This window comes from Natator depressus, chromosome 1 (assembly GCF_965152275.1).
Source record: "Natator depressus isolate rNatDep1 chromosome 1, rNatDep2.hap1, whole genome shotgun sequence".
NCBI lineage: Eukaryota > Metazoa > Chordata > Testudines > Cheloniidae > Natator > Natator depressus.
Genome location: NC_134234.1, coordinates 187,435,000 through 187,455,925, shown reverse-complemented (window position 1 = coordinate 187,455,925; position 20,926 = coordinate 187,435,000). Strand labels below are relative to the sequence as shown.

Here is a 20,926-nt window from a genome sequence, read left to right as displayed (position 1 = left end):
ATGCCAGGTATAGAAACTTCAATACTTTGTCCAAATATTCAGAGTTTAAGGCCAGAAGGGACCATCAGATCATCTAGTCTGACTTCTTCCACGTCACAGGTCACCAACACCACCCAGCAGCCGCACACTAAGTCCAACAACCCAATTAGACCAAAGTATTACAGTGTGATACGTGTTCCAGAGGCAGAGAATAGGTGGAGGTGCTGAGGTGTATCAATGCTCAAGGCCCTTGTAATGGCAGGGAAAGTATTATGTGGGTATATCTCACTTGATCAAAACAAGTGACCTGCTCCCCATGCTGCAGAGGTGGGAAAAGAGGTGGAAAATAGCGAGGATTCCTAAGGTCCCTTGTCTATTAGGCACCTGATTCAGTGGCCTGGTTTACAAAAGCTCTGAGCATCCAGCAGCTCCAAGTGAAGTGCACTGGGAAATGCTGGGTGGCCAACATTTTTGAAAATGAGACCGGATGTTCAGGTGCAAAATGACAGACTTAGAAGCCTAAACTTAGGTACCCATTTTTTAAAAAAATCTTGTCCTCAGCAATCTCCTTCCTTTTAGTTGTCATGGCTAGGCTTAAGTCAGTGTGTGTGGGAAAATAAGTTTCTCTTCATATTTGATGTCCTTGGTTGACTGGGCTGAACTTAGGTATAAGAATAGTATTTCTGTGAAGCTACCTTTTAGATTCTCCTCAAGGGGTTGTCAATGAAGACGGGACCTACTTTAACATTGAAGCTAGAATTTTATTTCTCTATTAGTATAAAAGAATGTTGTTCTTCCTCTGTTTTCTAAATATTCTAGATGGTGTCCTGCAACCATATCATCTCCTGCCAGCTTTTTGGACATTGTAGTGTTGTGTAGTAGCTATTTACCATACCCAGGGTGGCACTCACAAGATTGTCATTCCCACATGCTATTCGCTCCCTTTCCCCCACCCCTCCATTTTCAATTTACATTCAGTTGAAGAATATCTTTTGTGCAAAATGCCCCATACACTGTCTTGTTTAGAAGCCATGTGTGCAAATACACCTTGAGCTACAGTCTCTAGGCAAAAGTTTAGCTCCTAGCCTGTACATATGGTAGTGCTTTGGGGTCATGGATCATGGGTCTCTTGTGCTTGGAGCTACACAAACACATAAGGAGATACGCTGAATAGTTTATAGTCTAGTTTTAAGGTCATGTCTATATGTGTTCCAAAGAATCCAACTGGCAAAGGGTTCCATGTTCTGTAACAGCAACTGTTCTCAGCCCTGACACACTCACTGTACCAACACACTGCTTTCACAGTATTTATCTGTAAAGAATATCATGTGAGGTAGCAAATGAAAGCAGAGGATATGCTGATCATTAATATGGTATATATATGGTATGACAGTATATAAAGAACTGTGTGTATGTATACTGACATAATGTTTTAAAAGTCTATAACAAGGGAGAGTTGACAAACAGGTCTTCTGCCAGACCAGATCATGTGTATTCAACTATTGCTGTCTCCAGTGTAAATTAAATATTGTAAGGTCAACACAGGTTTCAGGGTAACAGCCATATTAGTCTGTATTCGCAAAAAGAAAAGGAGTACTTGTGGCACCTTAGAGACTAACCAATTTATCTGAGCATAAGGTCAACACAGAGAGTCCTATTTACATGTGAAAGTCAACAGGAAAAACAGGTCGGCGGAGAATGTGAAACAAACCAGAGTATGGAAGACATCTTGGAGCCAGCACCCCAGTAAGGAAATCACAAGGAGTCATCCTGACTCTGGGGACAAAAACAATGGACTTTGGGGTCATAAAAGCAAGGAACCAGGACCCTTCTTTTATTCTGCACGTGAGTGGGTAACTGGGCAGTTTATTACATTCATGAAAACAGGATCTCAACCAACCTGGGTTGAAACACTGCAGAAAAGGCTTCAGTGAGATAAGACTGCTTCAGACAAGGATTGCAGCCGCTGAGTTGTAGTCTCTAGAAAGCATGTTCTACTTTTGTTTTATTTGTAATCTGTTGTTCTTATTAGCCTTGCTCACTGTCTCTTAAATCTTAAACTTTGTTAATATACTTGTTTTCACTTTAAATTGATTGAAGTTCTGTGTTACGTGAGAGCTGATACTCCGTTGAATCAAACAAGCTTTTGTATGTATGCTATTCCCTTTGCAGTAGTGAACCTGGTAATTACTGTGAGTTCTAATCAGAGGGGCTAGACCAGGGGTGGGCAAACTTTTTGGCCTGAGGGACACCTCTGGATATGGAAATTGTATGGCGAGCCATGAATGCTCACGAAATTGGGGGTTGGGGTGTGGGAGGGTGTGAGGGCTCCTGCTAGGGGTGCGGGCTCTGGGGTGGGGCTGGAGATGAGGAGGTTGGGGCGCAGAAGGGTGCTCTGTGCTGGGACAGAGGGTTCGGAGGGTGGGAAGGGGGATCAGGGCTGGGACAGGGGGTTGGAGCTTGGGAGGAGGTCAGGGGTACAGGCCCCGCGCGGCGCTTACCTCAAGCAGTTCCCAGAAGTAGCAGCATGTCTCCCCACTGGTGTAGGCATTGCCAGCCAGCTCTGCACGCTTCTCCATCCACAGATGCCACCCCTGCAGCTCCCATTGCCTGTGGTGGCAGTGCTTGGAGTGGGGGCAGCGTGCGAAGCCCCCTGGCTGCCCCTACATAGGAGCCTCGGAGGGACATGCCACTGCTTCCGGGAGCCACGCGGTGCCATGGCATGCGCAGAATGGGGCCAGCCCCCGACCCCATTCTCCGGCTGGAGTGCCGGAGCAGGGCAAGCCCCAGACCCTGCTCCCCTGCGGGAGCTCGAGGGTCAGATTAAAACATCTGACAGGCCAGATGCGGGCCGTAGTTTGCCCACCCCGGGATAGACACTACAGGGAAAAGTCTTCATAGAATATCAGGGTTGGAAGAGACCTCAGGAGGTCATCTAGTCCAACCCCCTGCTCAAAGCAGGACCAATCCCCAGTTTTTGCCCGAGATCCCTAAATGGCCCCCTCAAGGATTGAACTCACAACCCTGGGTTTAGTAGGCCAATGCGCAAACCACTGAGCTATCCCTGGGGTTTTGAGGGTTGGATGCACCTATTGTTAAACTGCAAAGTAAAGTAGGACTGGCAGAGTCCTGAGGGGAGAGGTTGAGTGAAAACAGTGTACTTGTTGCTGTGTCGGTCCCAGGGTACTAGAGAGACAAGATGGGTGAGGTAATTTTTTATTGTTGGTCCAATAAAAGATATTACTTCACCCACCTTGTCTTAGTGGGTGAAAGGCAATTGGAGTACAGGTGCTGACAACCAGCTACCACAAGAAAGACTCTTTCATGAGTGCAGGATAACAAGGTGACTCTCAGTCCTGGGTGTCCTGAGAGAGCATCACATTATACTAAATGCTGTGCTGGTACAGTAATGTCGGGGTGGGGGAGGGGGGTGATTTTGGTTTGTTTTTTTTTGTTTTTTTTTTTGACAGCCTTTTTTATACTGGCAAAAGCCCTAGTGTAGATGCAGTTATACTGGCATAGCCGTGCATGTGCAAGTAGAGCTCATTTTGTTTGCCAAACCAGCAAAGGCATGCTGGTGTTGGTATAAGTCGCATCTATGCTAGGAGGGTTTGCTGTATAGCTCTATACGGAAAACCTTTTATGTAAACCCAGTGTAAACCTGGGCTAAGACAGAATTCAGTAAGTCAGTGGGTGACTTTCACATAATTGAAAAAGGTCTTAATTTAAAGGGTGCACTTTCAATTTAAAAATCATATGTTGTAAGTATTATTGTACCTATGCACTCAATGTTCCGTGTCACCATTTATGCTCTTTATTTATTTTTTTTTTTATGCTTCTCGCACTTGGACAATGAAAGCCAAGTCAGTTGTACTTTTAGGTTTTTAATGCTGCTGTGTTTCAAGCATATCAGGGGAATGTTGATTTGTTTAAAAACTGTTTTCATTGGAAGCTTAGTGTTCCTTTAAATATTTTTCTTAATCTCTAAGATATTGACACTCATCTTTACAAGGAGATTTCTTTCTTGTTTATGAGCAAATGAATGTTCAGTCACAGTGAAGGAAAAAATTAACAGGAAACCAAATTTAAAATTTACCATTTTAAAGATTTGTTAATGTGTAATAAGTCTCTACACACCTATAACAGAAAGAGGAGTAACCACTCAATAATTAGAAAATGACCAATAAGAGATGTAATCATAAGTATTCCCCTCCCCCCGAATCCCAGCTAGAAATGGTCCTTATTGCATGACAAAATTTTGTGTATAAAGATAGACTTTGCATGCTCTGAACGTCAACAGATTTGGGTTATTTTGAAGGAAAGGAAAGAGTGCCCTTCACAGCTGAGGTCTGCTAATGGAGAATACATACCCAGCCAACAATTTCCTTTCTTTCAGTGGGATCCTGTCTGAATGCCTCCACCAACTGCAATTAGAATAGTGTGGTGAGAGGCGAGAATTGGTCTGTCATTTTGGGTGTCATGTTAAAACTCCACCTGGAAACCAGTGCAAATCATAAAGCACAGGTGTCATACAAAACGGTGCATGCTCACCAAGGGTTTGTCTACACTGGCACTTCATTGGCAAAACTTTTGTCATTCAGGGGTGTTTAAAAAAAACCACATACACGCCCCCGAACAACAAAAGTGCCGGTATGAACAGCGCTTTGTTGGAAGGAGAGCGCTTCTGCCGACAAAGCTGCTACCGCTTGTGTGGGGTGGAAGTTGTTTGTCGGCAGGAGAGCGCTCTCCTGCCGACAAACAGCAGCTACGCTGCATGCCTTTTAGTGTCACAGCTGTAGGGGCATAGCCATATCGTAATGTAGCCATAGTCCAAGAGGGCTGTCACATTCTGTACCAGGTTCAGTGCACTTTGAATTAAGATGCAGTAATCAAGAGCACACTGCAGTAATCTAATCTCAAAGTGACAATTGATGAATCATAGCAGCAAGATCTGTGTCTAAACATATCACAATTTCTGGCCCAGGCGTGGATGGGAGATGCTGTGGATCCAACAGTACTTCCAGACTGAATTCTTCTAACAAACTGTAGTTGTACACCCTCAGTTAAGGAAGCAGTTGTAATTGTCACCTTATTTCCTGGTTACTTTCCCCAACCTTCCAATATCATCGCAATTTTCTCTTGGATTTAACTTCAGCTCCTCATTCATTTCCCAGTCTTCACCATATCTTGAGTAAGGCATTTAATAGCACTGGCTAGATTGGATAAGAGAGGAATAGAGCTGGGGGTCATTTGAGCATGCTGAAAACATTATTGGCTCTATGCACCAATTGAACAAGATGTGGGAGCAAAATGGAGCCCTGTAGAAACTCTCATATGAGAGCAGTGGGTGGTTCTAAGTTATTGCTTTTCTGTTGCCTCTGGCATTTCCCTGATGGGAATTAAATTGCCAAATTGCAGCTCCATCTGTCTTTTCTGTGGGTTTGCAAACAAGCCAGCTACACCCTATAATCAATGGTATTGAAGACAGCTGAGTCTATCTCTAGCCATATTGCTCTTAATCCCTCACCAGGTGATCTGCCAATTCTGTCTAGTGCAGCCCCAGTAACATGAATAGTTCTGTAACTAGGCTGACAGGGAGAGATGAGGTAACTGGATGCTGGGGAAGTTCTCTTGCCATACCCACCACCTGAATAATATTAACCAGCAATGGAAGATTAGATACTAGATAACTACTAGATTATCAGTGGCAAGTGATGGTTTTTAAGCAGTGATTATACAATGCAACAGCTTCCTTAATAGTTTCTGTGTGTTATGGATTCTTTTGAGAATAAAATAACCACTAAGGCTCATTACTTCAGTATTGGGAGCTTTTAAAGTACTTAGATTAACAAAAGCTGGCAACCTGCCCTTAAAGAGGTGCTGACAATTTCTGCCAACAGTTGAACCAGTTCTTAAGCACTGGCTTTCTCCAGTCAGGAATGAAATGGGTCCAAAGCACAGGCTATGGCACTGCTAGTATTTTGGTGAGTAACAATGACGGAAACTCCAAAAGAAAAGAGATACAGTATTTGGCTCCTCAAATGTAACAACAAACAAATGTAGTGTCTTGCCTTTGTGGAGGTGACAATTGTTGGGGTTTTTTTTCAAAAATTCATATACAAGTTTCATCACAATGGGAGGATTGTGAAAGACTTTTTGATGGTGCTCATTTCAAAATATAATTATTTTTAATGAAGTATATTAAGGAAAGGGGGGTGTAATTTTCAGACTTCTTGCTGCTATGCAGTGTTCTTTGCTTTTGCTGGTTTTCTATTTAGTATAGAATCATAGCAGTTACAGAAAGTTCAAAATAACATTACTTTGATTTATGCTTGTATCCCAAAATGTTCTGCATCATCTACAAGCACAGTAGATAGTTTTCTTACTGAAAGATAGTTACTATTGCTTTCAGAAGGAGGAAAATAACGCAAGGGAAATATATTGCTAAATGGCAATCTCACAGTTGAAAGAGATTTGCCAAGGAGCAGTATTGCCATGGTGGAAGGTTTCAAGAATTATTAGTTTTTAATTAAAACAGGTAAAGGGAGGGAAAATGCCATATCGTGTTGCCACCGATCTTTTAATAGCAGTGTGGTTGCTCAGAGAACTATTATTCGTTGTATTGATGTCATCAGACTATTTGTTCAATCCTTTTGGAACCAGAGGCATTCAAGAAAAGCTAAATAAGTGGTTGTTTTTTTAAAAATTTGCCAATTTAACATGTTAAAGTCCCACTAAATAACCTAGGAAATCTTCCAACATTAAAATTTTAAAATGATCAGTGAATTTGTGTGACTTGCGTTGTTTCTTGTTGTCTTGTTTTACAGAAGATAGTTTGGATTACATCTGCGTCTCTGCATTTGTTTTTTTAGTAAGCAATAATCTATTTGTGTGACTGTAGGCTCCTCAGAAAACTGTCAAACAGCTGATTGCATGTTTATCTTAGTTATGGATCTGGAAAAAGACGACTAAAAAAAAGGTCTCTCTTAAATAAATGCTTTTTCTGAAACATTTAAAGTTAGGATTATTTGTAAAGCTCAAAGTAAATGTTCTAGCATGCTTCTCTGCATACTGTTTCACTCAGATACAATTATGGTAAAATTGAGAAAAGTACATCACATTATATAGCAGGGATCAGCAACCTTTGGCACGCGGCCCGCCGGGGTAAGCCCCCGGCGGGCCGGGCTGGTTTGTTTACCTGCCGCGTCTGCAGGTCCGGCTGATCACAGCGCCCACTGGGCGGGTTTCGTCTCTCCAAGCCAATGGGGGCTGCAGGAAATGGCGTGGGCTGAGGGATGTGCTGGCCACTGCTTCCCACAGCCCCCATTGGCTTGGACCGGCGAACCCCAGCCAGTGGGAGCTGCGATCTGCCAAACCTGCAGACATGGCAGGTAAACAAATGGGCCCGACCCGCCAAGGTGCTTACCCTGGCGGGCCGCATGCCAAAGGTTGCCGATCCCTGTTATACAGTATTACAATTTTCAAGAGGTTTTAGTATTTGTGTATTGGGAAGATGGACATACATTGACATGTAATGATGGCACATTTAATGGAAGAAAATGGTGGGTAATGGGGTAAAACTAAACGAAGCTTTTGGAGAAAGATGATAGGTATAGGCTGGTAAAGCAGATACTTGTAGTCTATGGTCACACAAGCTGATTTCAAGAGAAGTGAAATACTTCCAAAAGAGTGTTTGGCCTCTGAGAGTGTCCCAAATTTGGGACATGCAGAGTCTGTTAGTTAGTTGGTTTCTGTGGTCTTCCTCAGCAGATTTTGCAGTATTTTCCAAAAGGTTCTGCTTATGAAAATATTACAAGTGCTTTTGGTTATAAAAGGGGCCTTGACTAAAGCTGCATGAATAGTGATTCCTGAACAGGATTTGGTCTTTCAGTGCGGTGGTCATCATCTTCCTATGCAAATATATTTGTATCTTCCTCTCTGCTGCCCTGTATACCTAGGACGTCCTCCTTGAGTTGATCCTTAAGGCCTTACATGAAGTATGTCTTTTCCCTGTCTTGTAACATAAGAACAAAGGGACCTTCGATTAAACTAAGAGGTGGCAAATTCAAATCTACTATAAGGAAATACTTTTTCCACACCTCTGATTAGACTGCTGAACTCCATGCAACAACATCCTGTGACAATGACTGAGCAAGATTCAAAGTGGGAGTGGATGTTTATATATAGAACAAGATTATTCAGAATTATAACAGTGACTGGTAACAAAAAGAGAATTAGAATGGAGATAAAACGTCATTTTCAGGTTGTAAGCGCCAATCTCTATTAGAGAAAAGACAGAGACCTACATGTGGGCTCATTACCTTGCATCTGCTTAGTATGGGGTTTCTTGCATCTTCTCTGCAGCATCTGGTGTTGGCCATTCTTAAAAACAGGATATTGGATTATATGGATCATGTCTGATCCAGTATGATGATTCCTATATACCTTCTCCTCTACGTCTCTTTGCTGCAATGTGTATAAGAAATAGGCCAATTTGATGGCACCTTATTGAGAGTAGTAGGTGCTTTGTCAATTGTATGCTTTTGATTGTATGCCTCCCCCCGCCCCCCACACTTTGGGTGTTACATGTATTTTGGGCCCCAGATTCTACGGACACCTTCATGCAGACACAAGATTCTGTCCATGCGGAGCAGCTTGCAGGATTGAGACTTAGATTGTACGCTCTCTTTGGAGAAAGGACTGCCTTCCTTTGTACAGCTTCTAGCACAATAGGACCCCAGTCCAGATGAGAGTAGCTGGGTACTGCTGTAATACAACTACAATTCCTATTAATAGTTATGACTCTCTAGAGTCTTATTAGTTTTCTTCCACTGGGGAAGTAAGAGTTGGAGCTATCCCTGACTGACTGCAGTCATCTAGATTTCAAGTCATGGGTCTTCAAGTAGGTGGAACACTGGAGTGTAGGAGGACCTGGAATGGTCTCAAGCATGATCTAGAGCAGTGTTTCTCAATGACCAGTCTGTGGACCGGCACCGGTCCCTGAGATCTCTCTGACACAGTTTAGGAAGGCAGCAAGCCAGTCCTTGGTATCAAAAAGGTTGACAAACATTGATCTAGAGCAGAGTTACTCAAAATGGTGGTCTGCGGACTGGTGCCGGTCCGTTAGCCATTGGCTGCCAGTCTGTGCTCACATTGGGGGATAAAAATTGCCAGTCCCCCACATCGGAGCGCTTGAGAAGCACTGATCTAGAGGAATGAGGACGGGACTAGGAGTCGGAGTCCTGAGTTCTAATTCAGAGACTGCCACAGATTTTACTATGTGGCTTTGAATAAATCGCTTCATCCCTCAGAATAAATCACTTCATCCCTCAGCCTGTTTACCCGTTTGTAAAACGTACTTGCCTAATTCATGGGTGCATTGTGTGGACTGATATTTGTGTAGTTCTTTGAAAGTTTAAAATTTATGGATTAATAGTTGCTTTTTTTATTAAGTAGATAAGGACACCAGAACCATAATTTTTAAACGAGTAACAAGCTAGTTTTCGCTACTTTCCCTCTTTCCTGCTCCCATCCATCCCAAATTAGTCTGAAATATATATATGGAGTTTGTTTTCTGAACTGGCCTCTAGCCTGCTTGACTCTGGTTGTGGATCAGAGTGGTAAGTGCCTTTACTTGCCTTCTCACTTTTGGTCATCTTTTCTTTAGGCTAGCAAATAAGCAGGACCGAGAAGGAGCGTTGGCAGAAGCAGATGTAATTGAGTGCTTATCTCTGGAAAAGCTTGTCAATGAGCATAAATGTCTGTGTCAGATTGTAAGTATATCTTACTGTACTTGATTTATTTGTATAAATGTAATGCTTAGGAAAGGTGATAATGTGGTCCTGTAATCCCAGCAAAGATACAGCATGTTGGTCTGCAGTACAAACAGTTCCAGGTCTCACCCTGCCTTTGTGCCTCTTGCCTGTCCAGGAGGAATCCTTTCTAGGGCCCCATCTGTACATGAGCTCAGGCTGAACCAGTTTGAAATCATATTAAAATTATTCTTCTTTGAGTGATTGCTCATGTGTATTCCACAATAGGTGTGCGTGCTCACCACGTGAACTGGTGCCAGAAGTTTTTGCCCTGACAGTACCCGTAGAGGAGCGACCCCTGGAGTGGTGCCTCCATGGTACAGTATAAGGGGTGCTGCGCGCTCTCCCAACCGTCAGTTCCTCCTTGCTGCCATTGAAGGTGCGACGGAACTGCTCTGCTCCAGCTTTGCTGCAGCTTGTCCCCAGAACTGCTTGTTCATTCAGTGTTGGTATCTGTAGTTAGTTAGTTTTTTTAGTTTTAGTTCAGCCAAAGCGCCTGGGCCGGGGCATGCCCTGCGCCCCGGGTTTTAAGTCGTGCGACACTTGTAGGCGATCCATGCCAGTGAGTGATCCGCATGCGGACTGTTTACGCTGTTTGGGGGAAACCCATCTCAGCGATTGCTGTGAGATTTGCAAGTCCTTTAAGCCTCAGACCAAGAGAGAAAGGGACATTAGGCTCCAGGCTATTCTGATGGAGTTGGTGCTGACCCCGGCTCTGAAGCGCCACTCCAAGTCGGCACCGGGCACCGCGTGACCCTTCGGCGCCATCAACTAGTTGGCACCGCTCCTCGTCTATGGAATGCACCAAGAAGCCTGGGAAGAGGCCGCCTTTGCCGCAACACCGGAGTAAATCTGGGACAGAGGCTAGACCCATGTCAGGCAGTCCTCAATCCTAACTGGCCCATAGGCCTCCGACTCAAGTCGAGCGGAGTAGTGCGGCCCATTTGGAGCAGGCTTCCTCAGATGTCCGGATGCCCTCCACACTGGAGGCCCTGTAAGCGGCCCGGGATGTTACATCCATGCTGGTACCAGGAGCACTGCTGATGTCGGCCATGCGCTCCAGAGGCAAGCTGCTGCTGGGATCTCTGCAGTCACCCCCAGCTCGGTCCCGGTCGAGGGAACATTCCTGACGCCATTTGCCACCCAGCAACTGTTGAGAGCAAAGTCCATGTGGACAGCCCTCGACGCCCCCCAGGCTGGCTGTCTGGGTTCCGTCCGATCGGGACTCTCTGCACCGCTCCACCTCGAGGAGCGAATACCGGCGGGACCGAGGCAGATGACGCCAAAGTTCCGAGTCTGCTTATAAGAAGTCGCAGGACTATAAGAGGTGCCCGCAGAGGCGGTCTTGGCCTGCCCCTCAGCCTGGGTCCTCCAAGGGCAAGCAGGCAGGGAAAAGGCAGTTTTGATGGGATGCCAGGGGGCGCCCTGACAGTTCTCATCTGGGATCCACCCTCAGTAAAGCTTCCCTTCTCCAATCGGTTGTGTGCTTTCCTCCCGGAGTGGTCGTGGCTAACCTCGGACCTATGGGTCCTCAACACCATCTCCCGGGACTACACTCTCCAGTTTACTTCTTCCCCACCCAACTCACCCCTCGCACGAGGCTCTGCTTGAATAGGAGGTGGGGTGGCTCCTGGGCCTAGGAAGCAGTACCGGAGGAATTCAAAGGCATGGGGTACTACTCCCACTATTTTCTTATCCCGAAGGCCAAAGGGGGGGCTCAGGCCCATCTTGGACCTGCGAGGCCTGAACCAGTACATGGTGAAGCTCAAGTTCCGCATGGTCTTCCTAACCTCCATCATCCCCTCCCTGGATCCCGGGGACTGGTACGCCGCCCTCGATCTGCTGGACGTGTACTTCCATATTCATATATTTGAGGGGCACAGATGCTTTCTCTGTTTCATGGTGGGGCGGGAACACTGCCAATTTACTGTTCTCCCGTTTAGCCTGTCCAGCTTTGGTTGGCCTCAGAGTTCTCCCAGGCCAGGGACAGGATGGACAAAGTGCTCACCTCCCTAAGGTGGTGGTCCTCACCGAGAAATACGTTCAGGGGCAGGGCCACGTCACTGGAATTGGTGTCTGACGCTTCGGACCTGCGATTTGGGGGGCCCCATATGGGGAGCGTTCAGACCAAGGTCTGTGGTCGGCTCAGGATTTGACCCTACACATAAATGTCAAGGAGCTCAGGGCGGTATGGCTGGCATGCATGGCCTTCTGCTCGCACCTGGAGGTCTGGGTGGTCAGGGTCCTCACGGACAACACGGCCTCGATGTTCTACATCAACAGGCAGGGCGGGGCCAGATCCTCTGCCCTCTGCCGCGTAGCCCTCAGGCTGTGGCACTTTCGTATAGCCCACAATATCTGCCTACAGGCCTTCCATCTGCTGGGCTCTCAGAACGTGAGGGCGGATGGTTTGAGCGTGGACGACTACTTCTCAGCACGAGTGGTCTCTCGACCCAGAGGTGGTGCACAGACTTTTCCAAGTGTGGGGAACTCCTCAGGTGGACCTGTTCGCATCTCGGCAGAACCATTGCTGTCCCCGGTTCTGCTCTGGAGGGGGCTGGGACGGGGAGCTGTCTCCGATGCCTTCCTCCTGTCCTGATCAGGCAAGTTTCTGTATGCCTTCTCCCTGTTCCCACTGATTGGCAGGGTCCTGGAAAAGATAAAGATGGACAAGGCCTGGGTCCTCCTGATTGCCTCGGCATGGCCCAGGCAGCATTGGTACGGGACCCTCACGGGCCTGGCGGTTGCCCCGCCATGGCCGTTGCCGGCCCTCCCAGACCTGCTATCCCAGGACCAGGGCCGCCTCCTCCACCCCAACCTAGCGACATTCAAACCTCATGGTGTGGCTGCTCAATGGTTAGGTAGGGAGGAAAGGACGTGCTCGAAAGCAGGTGGCCCTCCACACGACAAGCCTACTTGGCAAAGTGGTCTTGGTTTTCCAGATGGGCGGACAAGTGGGGAGTCTCCCGGTGGCCAGCTTATTCTGGACTACCTCCTTCACCTTAGAGCGCAGGGCTTCGCAGCTCTTCATCGCCTCGGCCGAACACATGAAAGGTCGGCCGATCTCCACTCAGCTGCTCTCCAACTGGATCACCTCGTGCAGCTGTACCTGTTATGACCTGGTGGGAATCCCTCCACCACCAGTTGTGAGGGCACACTCGACTAGGGCGTAGGCCTCGTCGGCTGCCTTTTTGGCCCATGTCCCCTTTCAGGACATTTGTAGGGCTGCCACGTGGTCTTTAGTTCACACGTTCACCTAGCACTATGCGATAGTCTCCCAAACCAGGGAGGACGCTGCGTTTGGCAGGGCCGTACTCCGTCCCGAGAGTCTGTGAACTCCTACCCACCTGCAACAGAAATAGCTTGGAATCACCTATTATGGAATACACGTGAGCAATCACTTGAAGAAGAAAAGACAGTTACCTTTTCCGTAACTGGTGTTCTTCGAGATGTGTTGCTCATGTGTATTCCACATCCGGCTCTCCTTCCCTTCTGTCGGAGTTGTCTGGCAAGAAGGAACTGAGGGTGGGGGGAGCACGCAGCGCCCCTTATACCACTCCATGGAGGTGCCACTCCAGGGGTTGCTAGGGGCGCTCCCCTATGGGTATTGCTAAGGGGAAAAAATTCCGGCACCAGTGCACGTGGCAAGCATGCACACCGATTGTGGAGTAGACATGAGCAACACATCTTGAACACCAGTTATGGAAAAGGTAACTATCTTCTCATGCTAACTTGGTTTAAAGATTGTTTGGTCAGCCAGTATTGTTAGAGCCAAACCTTGTTAAAAACACAAGAGGAAACTGGGTTCTGACCTTGGATTCTTATTAGGTTTTAAACACAGTTTTTTCAAACAAGATTTTGGCCCCATATTTGTGCTCTCACCTAGCCTTCTTTAAATGGAGTTACCATCTCACAAACTGGATCTTTTTGTGAAACAAATTGGGGACGGGGTTGGTCTTAGTCCAATTTGCCAGTAAAGAAGTGTTCACAAAGAAAATAATCACATCCAAGGCTATGGCTATCTCAAACATAATTAGGGTCTCAAATTTACCGTGTGTCCACATTGGGGCTCAAACTATGTGTTTTCAAAACAGTGCTTCAAAAGCTGAACAGATGTTAACCATTGAACATGGGCTAGCAAATCTTGGTCGCTACCTAGTGTAACTGACACAAAAACATCAAGGGCCATTGGTTTGAATTCCACTACCAATCCCCTGAGACATGTAGGCCTACCTAGTTTTCTTTCTGTGATCCATTTTTAATCAGAGTAGTATAACCTGTAGTTGAGTTGATTTCCTGCTCTTCCCCCTGCACCCACCCACCCACATTGCCAAATTGTATCATCAGTTTTAAAGTGGAAACAAAAGCATTATAAAGTAAAATTACCTTAGTTTTAAAGCTAATGGCAGTCAGATTATTGAGTTACATATTGTTACAAGAAGTTGCAGTGAATGACGGCATATTTTTTTGGATTTAGCATCAAGATCACTTGATGATGTAACGAGGATTTGACTTTATAACACTAGCTTTGATAGTGTGAAGTCTTTTTCACATAAGGAAATATTTGTAGGGAAGATACTTCCAGGTGACTCACTGCACTGCTATAATCTCTCCAAGAATGAGATCTTCCATCCTATTCACTTTTCTCTCTAGATTGTCATCCTTCAGTTTATCGTCTAGTTTATATATTTGGTACTGTCACGTAAAGCAGTTCTATCCATGCTGCAGCTTTGATCTACAGCAGGCAGCTTCACCATGTTCTTAAAGAATCTAAGGCCTGGTCTGCACTACAGAGTTAGGTTGACATAAGGCAGCTTACATTGAGCTAACTCTGTAAGGCTCCACACTAAAATGTCGCTCCCGCCAATGTAAGTTGCTCACTACTCCGACTTAATAACTCCATCTCCACAAGAGGCATAATGTTAAGTTGATGTAGTTAGGTCGACGCAGTGTCCATATAGACACTGTTGCTTACATTGTCTATTGCTGCCTGAGGCTGACAGCTGGAGTCGTGCTGCTGCCTCCTGGTGAGGGAGGAGAGCCAAAGCCTGGGTGGCAGGGCTCAGGCGGTCAGCCCTGGGCTGCAAGTGCTCCACAATGCCCCAGGCTGTCAGTTAAATTGGTGCAAGTTGTCCTGGTGAGGACGCGCACTGCCATCAGAAGGAGCATAATGTGGACATTAAATATCAAATTAATTGCTGTAGTGGTTGTACGTTGACTTAAGTCGACTTAATTTTGTCGTGTAGACATGCTCTCCAGAGAAAATTCTGATAACAAAAATTAGTAAAGAGTGCAAAGACAAAAACCCCCCCACTGATTTTGCCAAATACAGTTGCACTTGAATGGCTTATGTAGCAAGACACGCAAATGCAGAGAACTCACTGCATATCCTGAAGAACCGGAAGTTGGATTTCCTCTCCCTTTGTCTCTAGGAAGTCTGAGACTTAGCCTAGATGTTTTATCTTGGCTCAGAAGGGCTTTCCCGTCACTCAAGGGATAATTCCCAAACGACCAACCTGTCTCCAAAATTAATTCAGTAAAGGTTGGATAGAGTATATGACTGGATTAAAAAAAGCTTTGTTTCCTAGCAACATAAGAATTGCCATACTGGATCAGACCTGCAATCCATCCTAGTCCCTTACTCCTTTCAGTTAGAGGTGATGACTGTGAAATCTATGATTAAATGCCTGTTTTAAAAATGCCTGTTTTAATTTGACTGCTCTCCGGAGTCATGAAATGAGTGTAGCCTCTCACTGTTCTGTCTGGTGCAGGCTTTTTCATTTGTAGAACTTTGACAGTATAGCAGGAGGACTGGGTATATCTTACTATATAGGTCGGGGTGGGCAAACTTTTTGGTCCGAGGGCCACATCTGGGTGGGGGAATTGCATGCGGGGCTGGGGCAGGGGGTTGGGGTGTAGGAGGGAGTGCAGTGTGCAGGAAGGGGCTCAGGGCAAGGGGTTGGGGCGGAGGAGGGATGTAGGGTGTACGAGGGGGCTCAGGGCAGGGGGTTGGGGTGCAGGAGGTGTGTGGCAGGGGGCTCAGGGCAGGGGGTTGGGGTTCAAGGTGCAGGAGGGGTTTGGGGTGTGGGCTCCGGCCAAGTGTGGCACCGCTTACCTTGAGCGGCTCCAGGGTGGCAGCGGCATGCAGCGGGGCTTAGGCAGGCTCCCTGGCCCTGCGCCGCTCTCAGAAGCAGACAGCACCGCATCCCTGCAGCCCCTTGGGGCAGAGGCCTCTATGTGCTCCCCTCGACTGCGGGTACCTCCCCCGAAGCTCCCATTGGCTGCAGTTCCCTGTTCCCAGCCAATGGAAGTGACGCGGGCCCTGCGGCACCACGGGGGTGGCAATCCCGCTGGCTGGATCCAAAGCCCTGATGGGCCGTAGTTTGCCTACCCCTGATATAGGTGGTTTGCACTCTATATTTGGAGCATAAGAAAGCAAAGAAAAACAGGGTCTTTAGGAAACTTCTAAGACCACACAAGCCTTGACTGTTCACAAGTCTGTACACGTTAGAGACAATTTCTGGAGGAATACCTATAACAAGGACACTTTCTCTAAAAGCGTTAACAAAATGTTTTGTAAAGATCTGAAAAACTGCTGTAACCTCTTTCTCAGTACTCTAAAGTGGTCTAAGCCAGTGGTCCCTCAACTTTTTCTGTTGTCCGTGCCCCTTACCAGTGTTCCCTCTAATTTTTTAGGTCCATGTGTGGAATGGATTTTGTTATGTGCACCAATATGGAGTTGATGTGTGGTGGGGGTGGGGCCCAGGGGTTGGGAGTGTGTGTCGGGGGGTCAGGGCTGAGGGAGAGGGTTGCAGTGCAGGGGGCGGAGTGAGGGCTCTGGCTGGGGGTGCAGGCTCTGGGGTGGGGCTGTGGTGAGGGGTTTGGGATGCAGGCCCCTTGGGGCTGTGGCAGGGGGAGAGGACTCCCCCAAAGCCCTTTCTTGCCACAGCAACTTGGAGCCAGGTGATAGGCACCTCTCCCCAGCCACAGCAGCTCTGGTGAGGCTGTGCTCGGCAAGGCCGGGGAGGGGCTCCTCTCCCCACCTGCGCGGCCCTTTATAGCCAGCTGCGCAGCTTAGAGGGAACTTAGCCCCTTGCCTGCAATGGAACTTGTCTGTGCCCTCCACCCAGAGCTGCGGTCGGGAGCCACTGAGAGCGGGGGCTGGGCGCATGATATCCTGAAACAATACAGTGCCTGTTTTTTTCAGAAGTACTGAGGGCCCATAGCACTCACTGAAGTCAGCAAGACCTGCAGGTGCTCAGCATTTCTGAAAATCAGGCCCTTAATGTCTCCATTTAAAACTCTTGCTAAAGTATTTAAGATTATGGATTCCTACAGGGAAATGTCTCCTCCTACATTCCATTATCTCTAACAGAACCAGGAAGCTAACTTGTTTCCTCTTGCTCAACTTTAGTAGTATGTGACAAGTTTCTGTGAAAGACATGCCCTAGTTTTCTAATATATGCCATGCCAAGATAGGAATTAAGAAGTGTTTTCTCAATAAACTTTTCCAAAGAGGTTTTTTTCTCAAAATGCGCAGAGCTCTCAGCTCTGTCTTGTTAGATCAAAGAAATTTACGAACGGAGAACACTGACATACTTGTAAGGAATGTATTGGTCCTTCATGAGTCAAAGAATGTATTATGGAAGCTAAGTGTGGTAGGTCTTATTTGTCTTTTTTACAAAACACACCACATAGTCGTTTTCACTTCCTAGACAGAAAAGATTGACTTCTGTGCAACTCGATGTGGTCGGTCAAGAGCATCTTCATCCCTTATAAAAGTCATGCTAGTCTTGGGGCATAGTGTTTTCCCCTTAGCTCAGAGTGTTGACAGTTTCCAACATCATTCATTTTATTATGCAGAAAAAAAATGGTTTAAAGAAAACTCACAATGAAACTTGCAGATATCCTACCAACAAGCAAGTGATTTGTAACCCCCAGTTACATTTAATGTATTTACCATTATAGTATCTATTAATTTGAAAATACTGTCACTTCCTATATCCAGATATAGTCTCTATGAGACTTTGGTGTTAATTACTGCCATGCTGCAGAAAGCCCTGTAAACAGCTAATGGGGGAAACCAAGTCAGAGGATATGATGGTGCTACCTGTTGATCTTCTCAGTGATTTGGCTCTACCATCAGATGCTGCAGCTTTCATTGGTAAACAACATGCTGATTTAAACCTAGGAAGGTGAACACAGCTTTCTAGCGTGCAGGAGCATATAATGATAGAGCCAAACTGGGATTGTGGTGTGGTAGGTCCTTAGCAGGTAATATTGTTTTCTTCTGTAAGTTGTTTATAAACTCCATGCACAGTTTTGGTGCTTTATGTATAATCAAAAAAATAGTGTATCAAAGGCATGAACATTTGGTTGGTGATATAATCGCGGGAGAATTAACTACTTTATTCTGAAAACAATTAATGGAAAACTTTTTTCTTTCATTTTTAAAGTAGCACGAACAGTTTAGCTGTTATGCAGAGGAAGGCTTAAGGGGTCAATCAGTCATTAGAGAACGGATCCACTTCTGAAGTTGCTATATTTGGATTTGCAAGGAAAAGATGGAATGAATAATTTAGACTACTCATAAAACAGTGCTGTTGTGAGAAGAATATGGTTGGATTCTCATGGTACTTGTGAGTGGGACAGAGGAATTGTGTGCCCATGTTTTTTATTGACTCTAGAGAATTCTACTGTTACTGGAGTGGGACTGGAAATAAGGAATTTGGATGAAACTCATGATTTACATGTTGGCAAAAAACTCTTAAATTTACAAGATATTTTAAATGTGTAGTGCTTTAGCTGAAACAGTATTTTGAATACATGCTAACCATTTGCTAAGACTTCATTGTTTATAATTTAGGAATGTGATCAGAGATATAATTTTTCTTTTTCCCCTTTACTTTCTCTATTAAATTTACAGGAGCCTTGCTCAGCTGTCATGGGCTACGGGAAAAAAATTGACAAATCTATAAGAAAAGGTCTGTATTGGCTGCTACATACTATAGCAAAAGATTTTGATGCCTTAAATGAGCGCGTACAAAAAGACACAACAGAGCAAAAAGCATATGAGGAACAAGATAAGCGAGAACGAGCTGAACGAGTAAGGAAGATACGAGAAGAAAGGTATTCTACCTTCCTTGGCTTTCTTTCCTCCACATGAAGGGGTTCCATGAATAAAACCATCATGTTAATGATTCGTTGTGGAGAATTCTCTGAAAACATCCACTCAGTGTTCAGCAGCAGTCAAAAAAGTTAACAACGTTGGGAATCATTAAGAAAGAGAGATAATAAGACAGAAAATATCATCTTGCCTCTATATAAATCCATAGTTCGATTACATCTTGAATACTGCATGCAGATGTGGTTGCCCCATCTCAAAAAAGATATATTGTAATTGGAAAGGGTTCAGAAAAGGGCAACAAAAATAAGGGGTATGGAACAGCTGCCATATGAGGAGAGAGTAATAAGACTGGGACTTTTTAGCTTGGAAAAGAGATGACTAATGGGGGATATGCTGGAGGTCTATAAAATCATGACTGGTGTGGAGAAAGTAAATAAGGAAGTGTTGTTTACTCCTCATAACACAAGAACTAGGGGCCACCATATGAAATTAATAGGCAGCAGGTTTAAAACAAACAAAAGGAAGTAATTCTTCACACAACGCATAGTCAACCTGTCGAACTCCTTGCCAGAGGGCGTTGTGAAGGCCAAGACTGTAACAGGGTTCAAAAAAGAACTAGAGAAATTCATGGAGGATAGGTCCATCAATGGCTATTAGCCAGGATGGGCAGGGATGGTGAGGCATCCTCCCAGCTGTAGACTTCGTTATTTCTGACAGCAGTTGGGGGTTCAGATTTAACAGTTATCATGGAACTTTCATTTGGCTATTTGCATCAGATAAATCTCTTGTCATGAGATATTTGTATGTATTAATAACTCAGGTGGAATTCTGTTTCAATCTATACTTTAATAACTTCCCAGATTGGTTACTGCAATTCCATTCAGACAGGTCTCCCCAAGAGTTCCCTCTAAGTGCAGTTACTTCAGAATGCATCAGCCAGAGAATTTATTCACATCAGTTTTAATCAGCACTACACCTGTTCCCAGGCATTGCCTTGGGTGTGCGCTGTTCAAGTGATTATAACTTTAAGTAAACAAACAACCAAAGTTCCCACGCAAGGCTTTAATTAGCCAGTTAGAATTAACTATAAATGACTTCTGTGAAATGTAGTGCTGTAGTACCAATGCTGAGCTATCAGCAGTCCCCCATTTACCTTAGTATTAATCCAAGGAAAAGCCGTGCTAGATAAATTGCAAGGATTTAATGTAGTACAGGCACTTTCTACCAAGCAGCTGCTCTAAATACAGATAACATCCCAATGTACTGGCCAATACCTCATTCTTCCTGAACTCATGTCAAAGCCCAGGTGAAACAAGTGGGCCCTGTAGAAAGGATGCAGTGAAAATGGACAAATATGGGCTAAAGCACAGCAGGGATCAGAGGACATTCCAGAGCCATTATTCAGAACATCCTGCTAGCAGCCCTGTCTGTAGCTTGTAGAGGGGGAATCAGCCTGTAGCTCTGCTGATCATAACTGTGGCAGCACGTTGTGAGGAGGGAGGCAGTTTCAGGTAGCTTGGTCCCAGGCCATCTAGAGCTAAATAATTGATTTTATGGCGTTAGTTTTCAATCTTTCTTTTTTTAGGTTAGCTTAAAACTTCATCAGTTTGGAGTACAGTATTCAAAACACAGACATACTGTAAAAAAACAATCTAGCATGAGTTGGGGGATGAATTAGATGACCTAATAAGTGTTCTAATATTTCTGATTCTATTGCTTCAAGATTCTTCTGTTTTTTAACCAAAATAATAGAGAACAAAGGGAGAGAAAAGAAACTGAATGTGAAGGAAGAAATGTACCTAAGGAGGTTGACTCTGAGCCAATTTCTAGCAACCCCTTCCAGCCAATATCTACTGTAATCACTGAGGTACGAATATTTAGAAATGTCAAACATATTGGACCTACAGTTAACAGAGGTATCTGAGCAATGATACAAATCTGGGCTCTTGAGAGTTTTGTTCATCTATAAAGTTGCATACACATTGTGATAGCTTTCATCATGAGAATC

At 45.3% G+C, this 20,926-nt stretch overlaps 1 protein-coding gene across 4 annotated transcripts in view; it reads left to right on the top strand.

Moving 5' to 3' along the window:
* The window catches only part of ARL13B (ARF like GTPase 13B), an 80,455-nt gene that overhangs the window by 39,247 nt on the left and 20,282 nt on the right, over positions 1 to 20,926 (top strand). For all 4 annotated transcript variants that reach the window (XM_074972470.1, XM_074972478.1, XM_074972452.1 and 1 more), the window contains exons 5-7: positions 9,647 to 9,752; positions 18,718 to 18,920; positions 20,671 to 20,785. In XM_074972470.1, the coding sequence (XP_074828571.1) occupies positions 9,647 to 9,752; positions 18,718 to 18,920; positions 20,671 to 20,785 (424 nt within the window). The remainder of the gene's footprint in view (positions 1 to 9,646; positions 9,753 to 18,717; positions 18,921 to 20,670; positions 20,786 to 20,926) is intronic.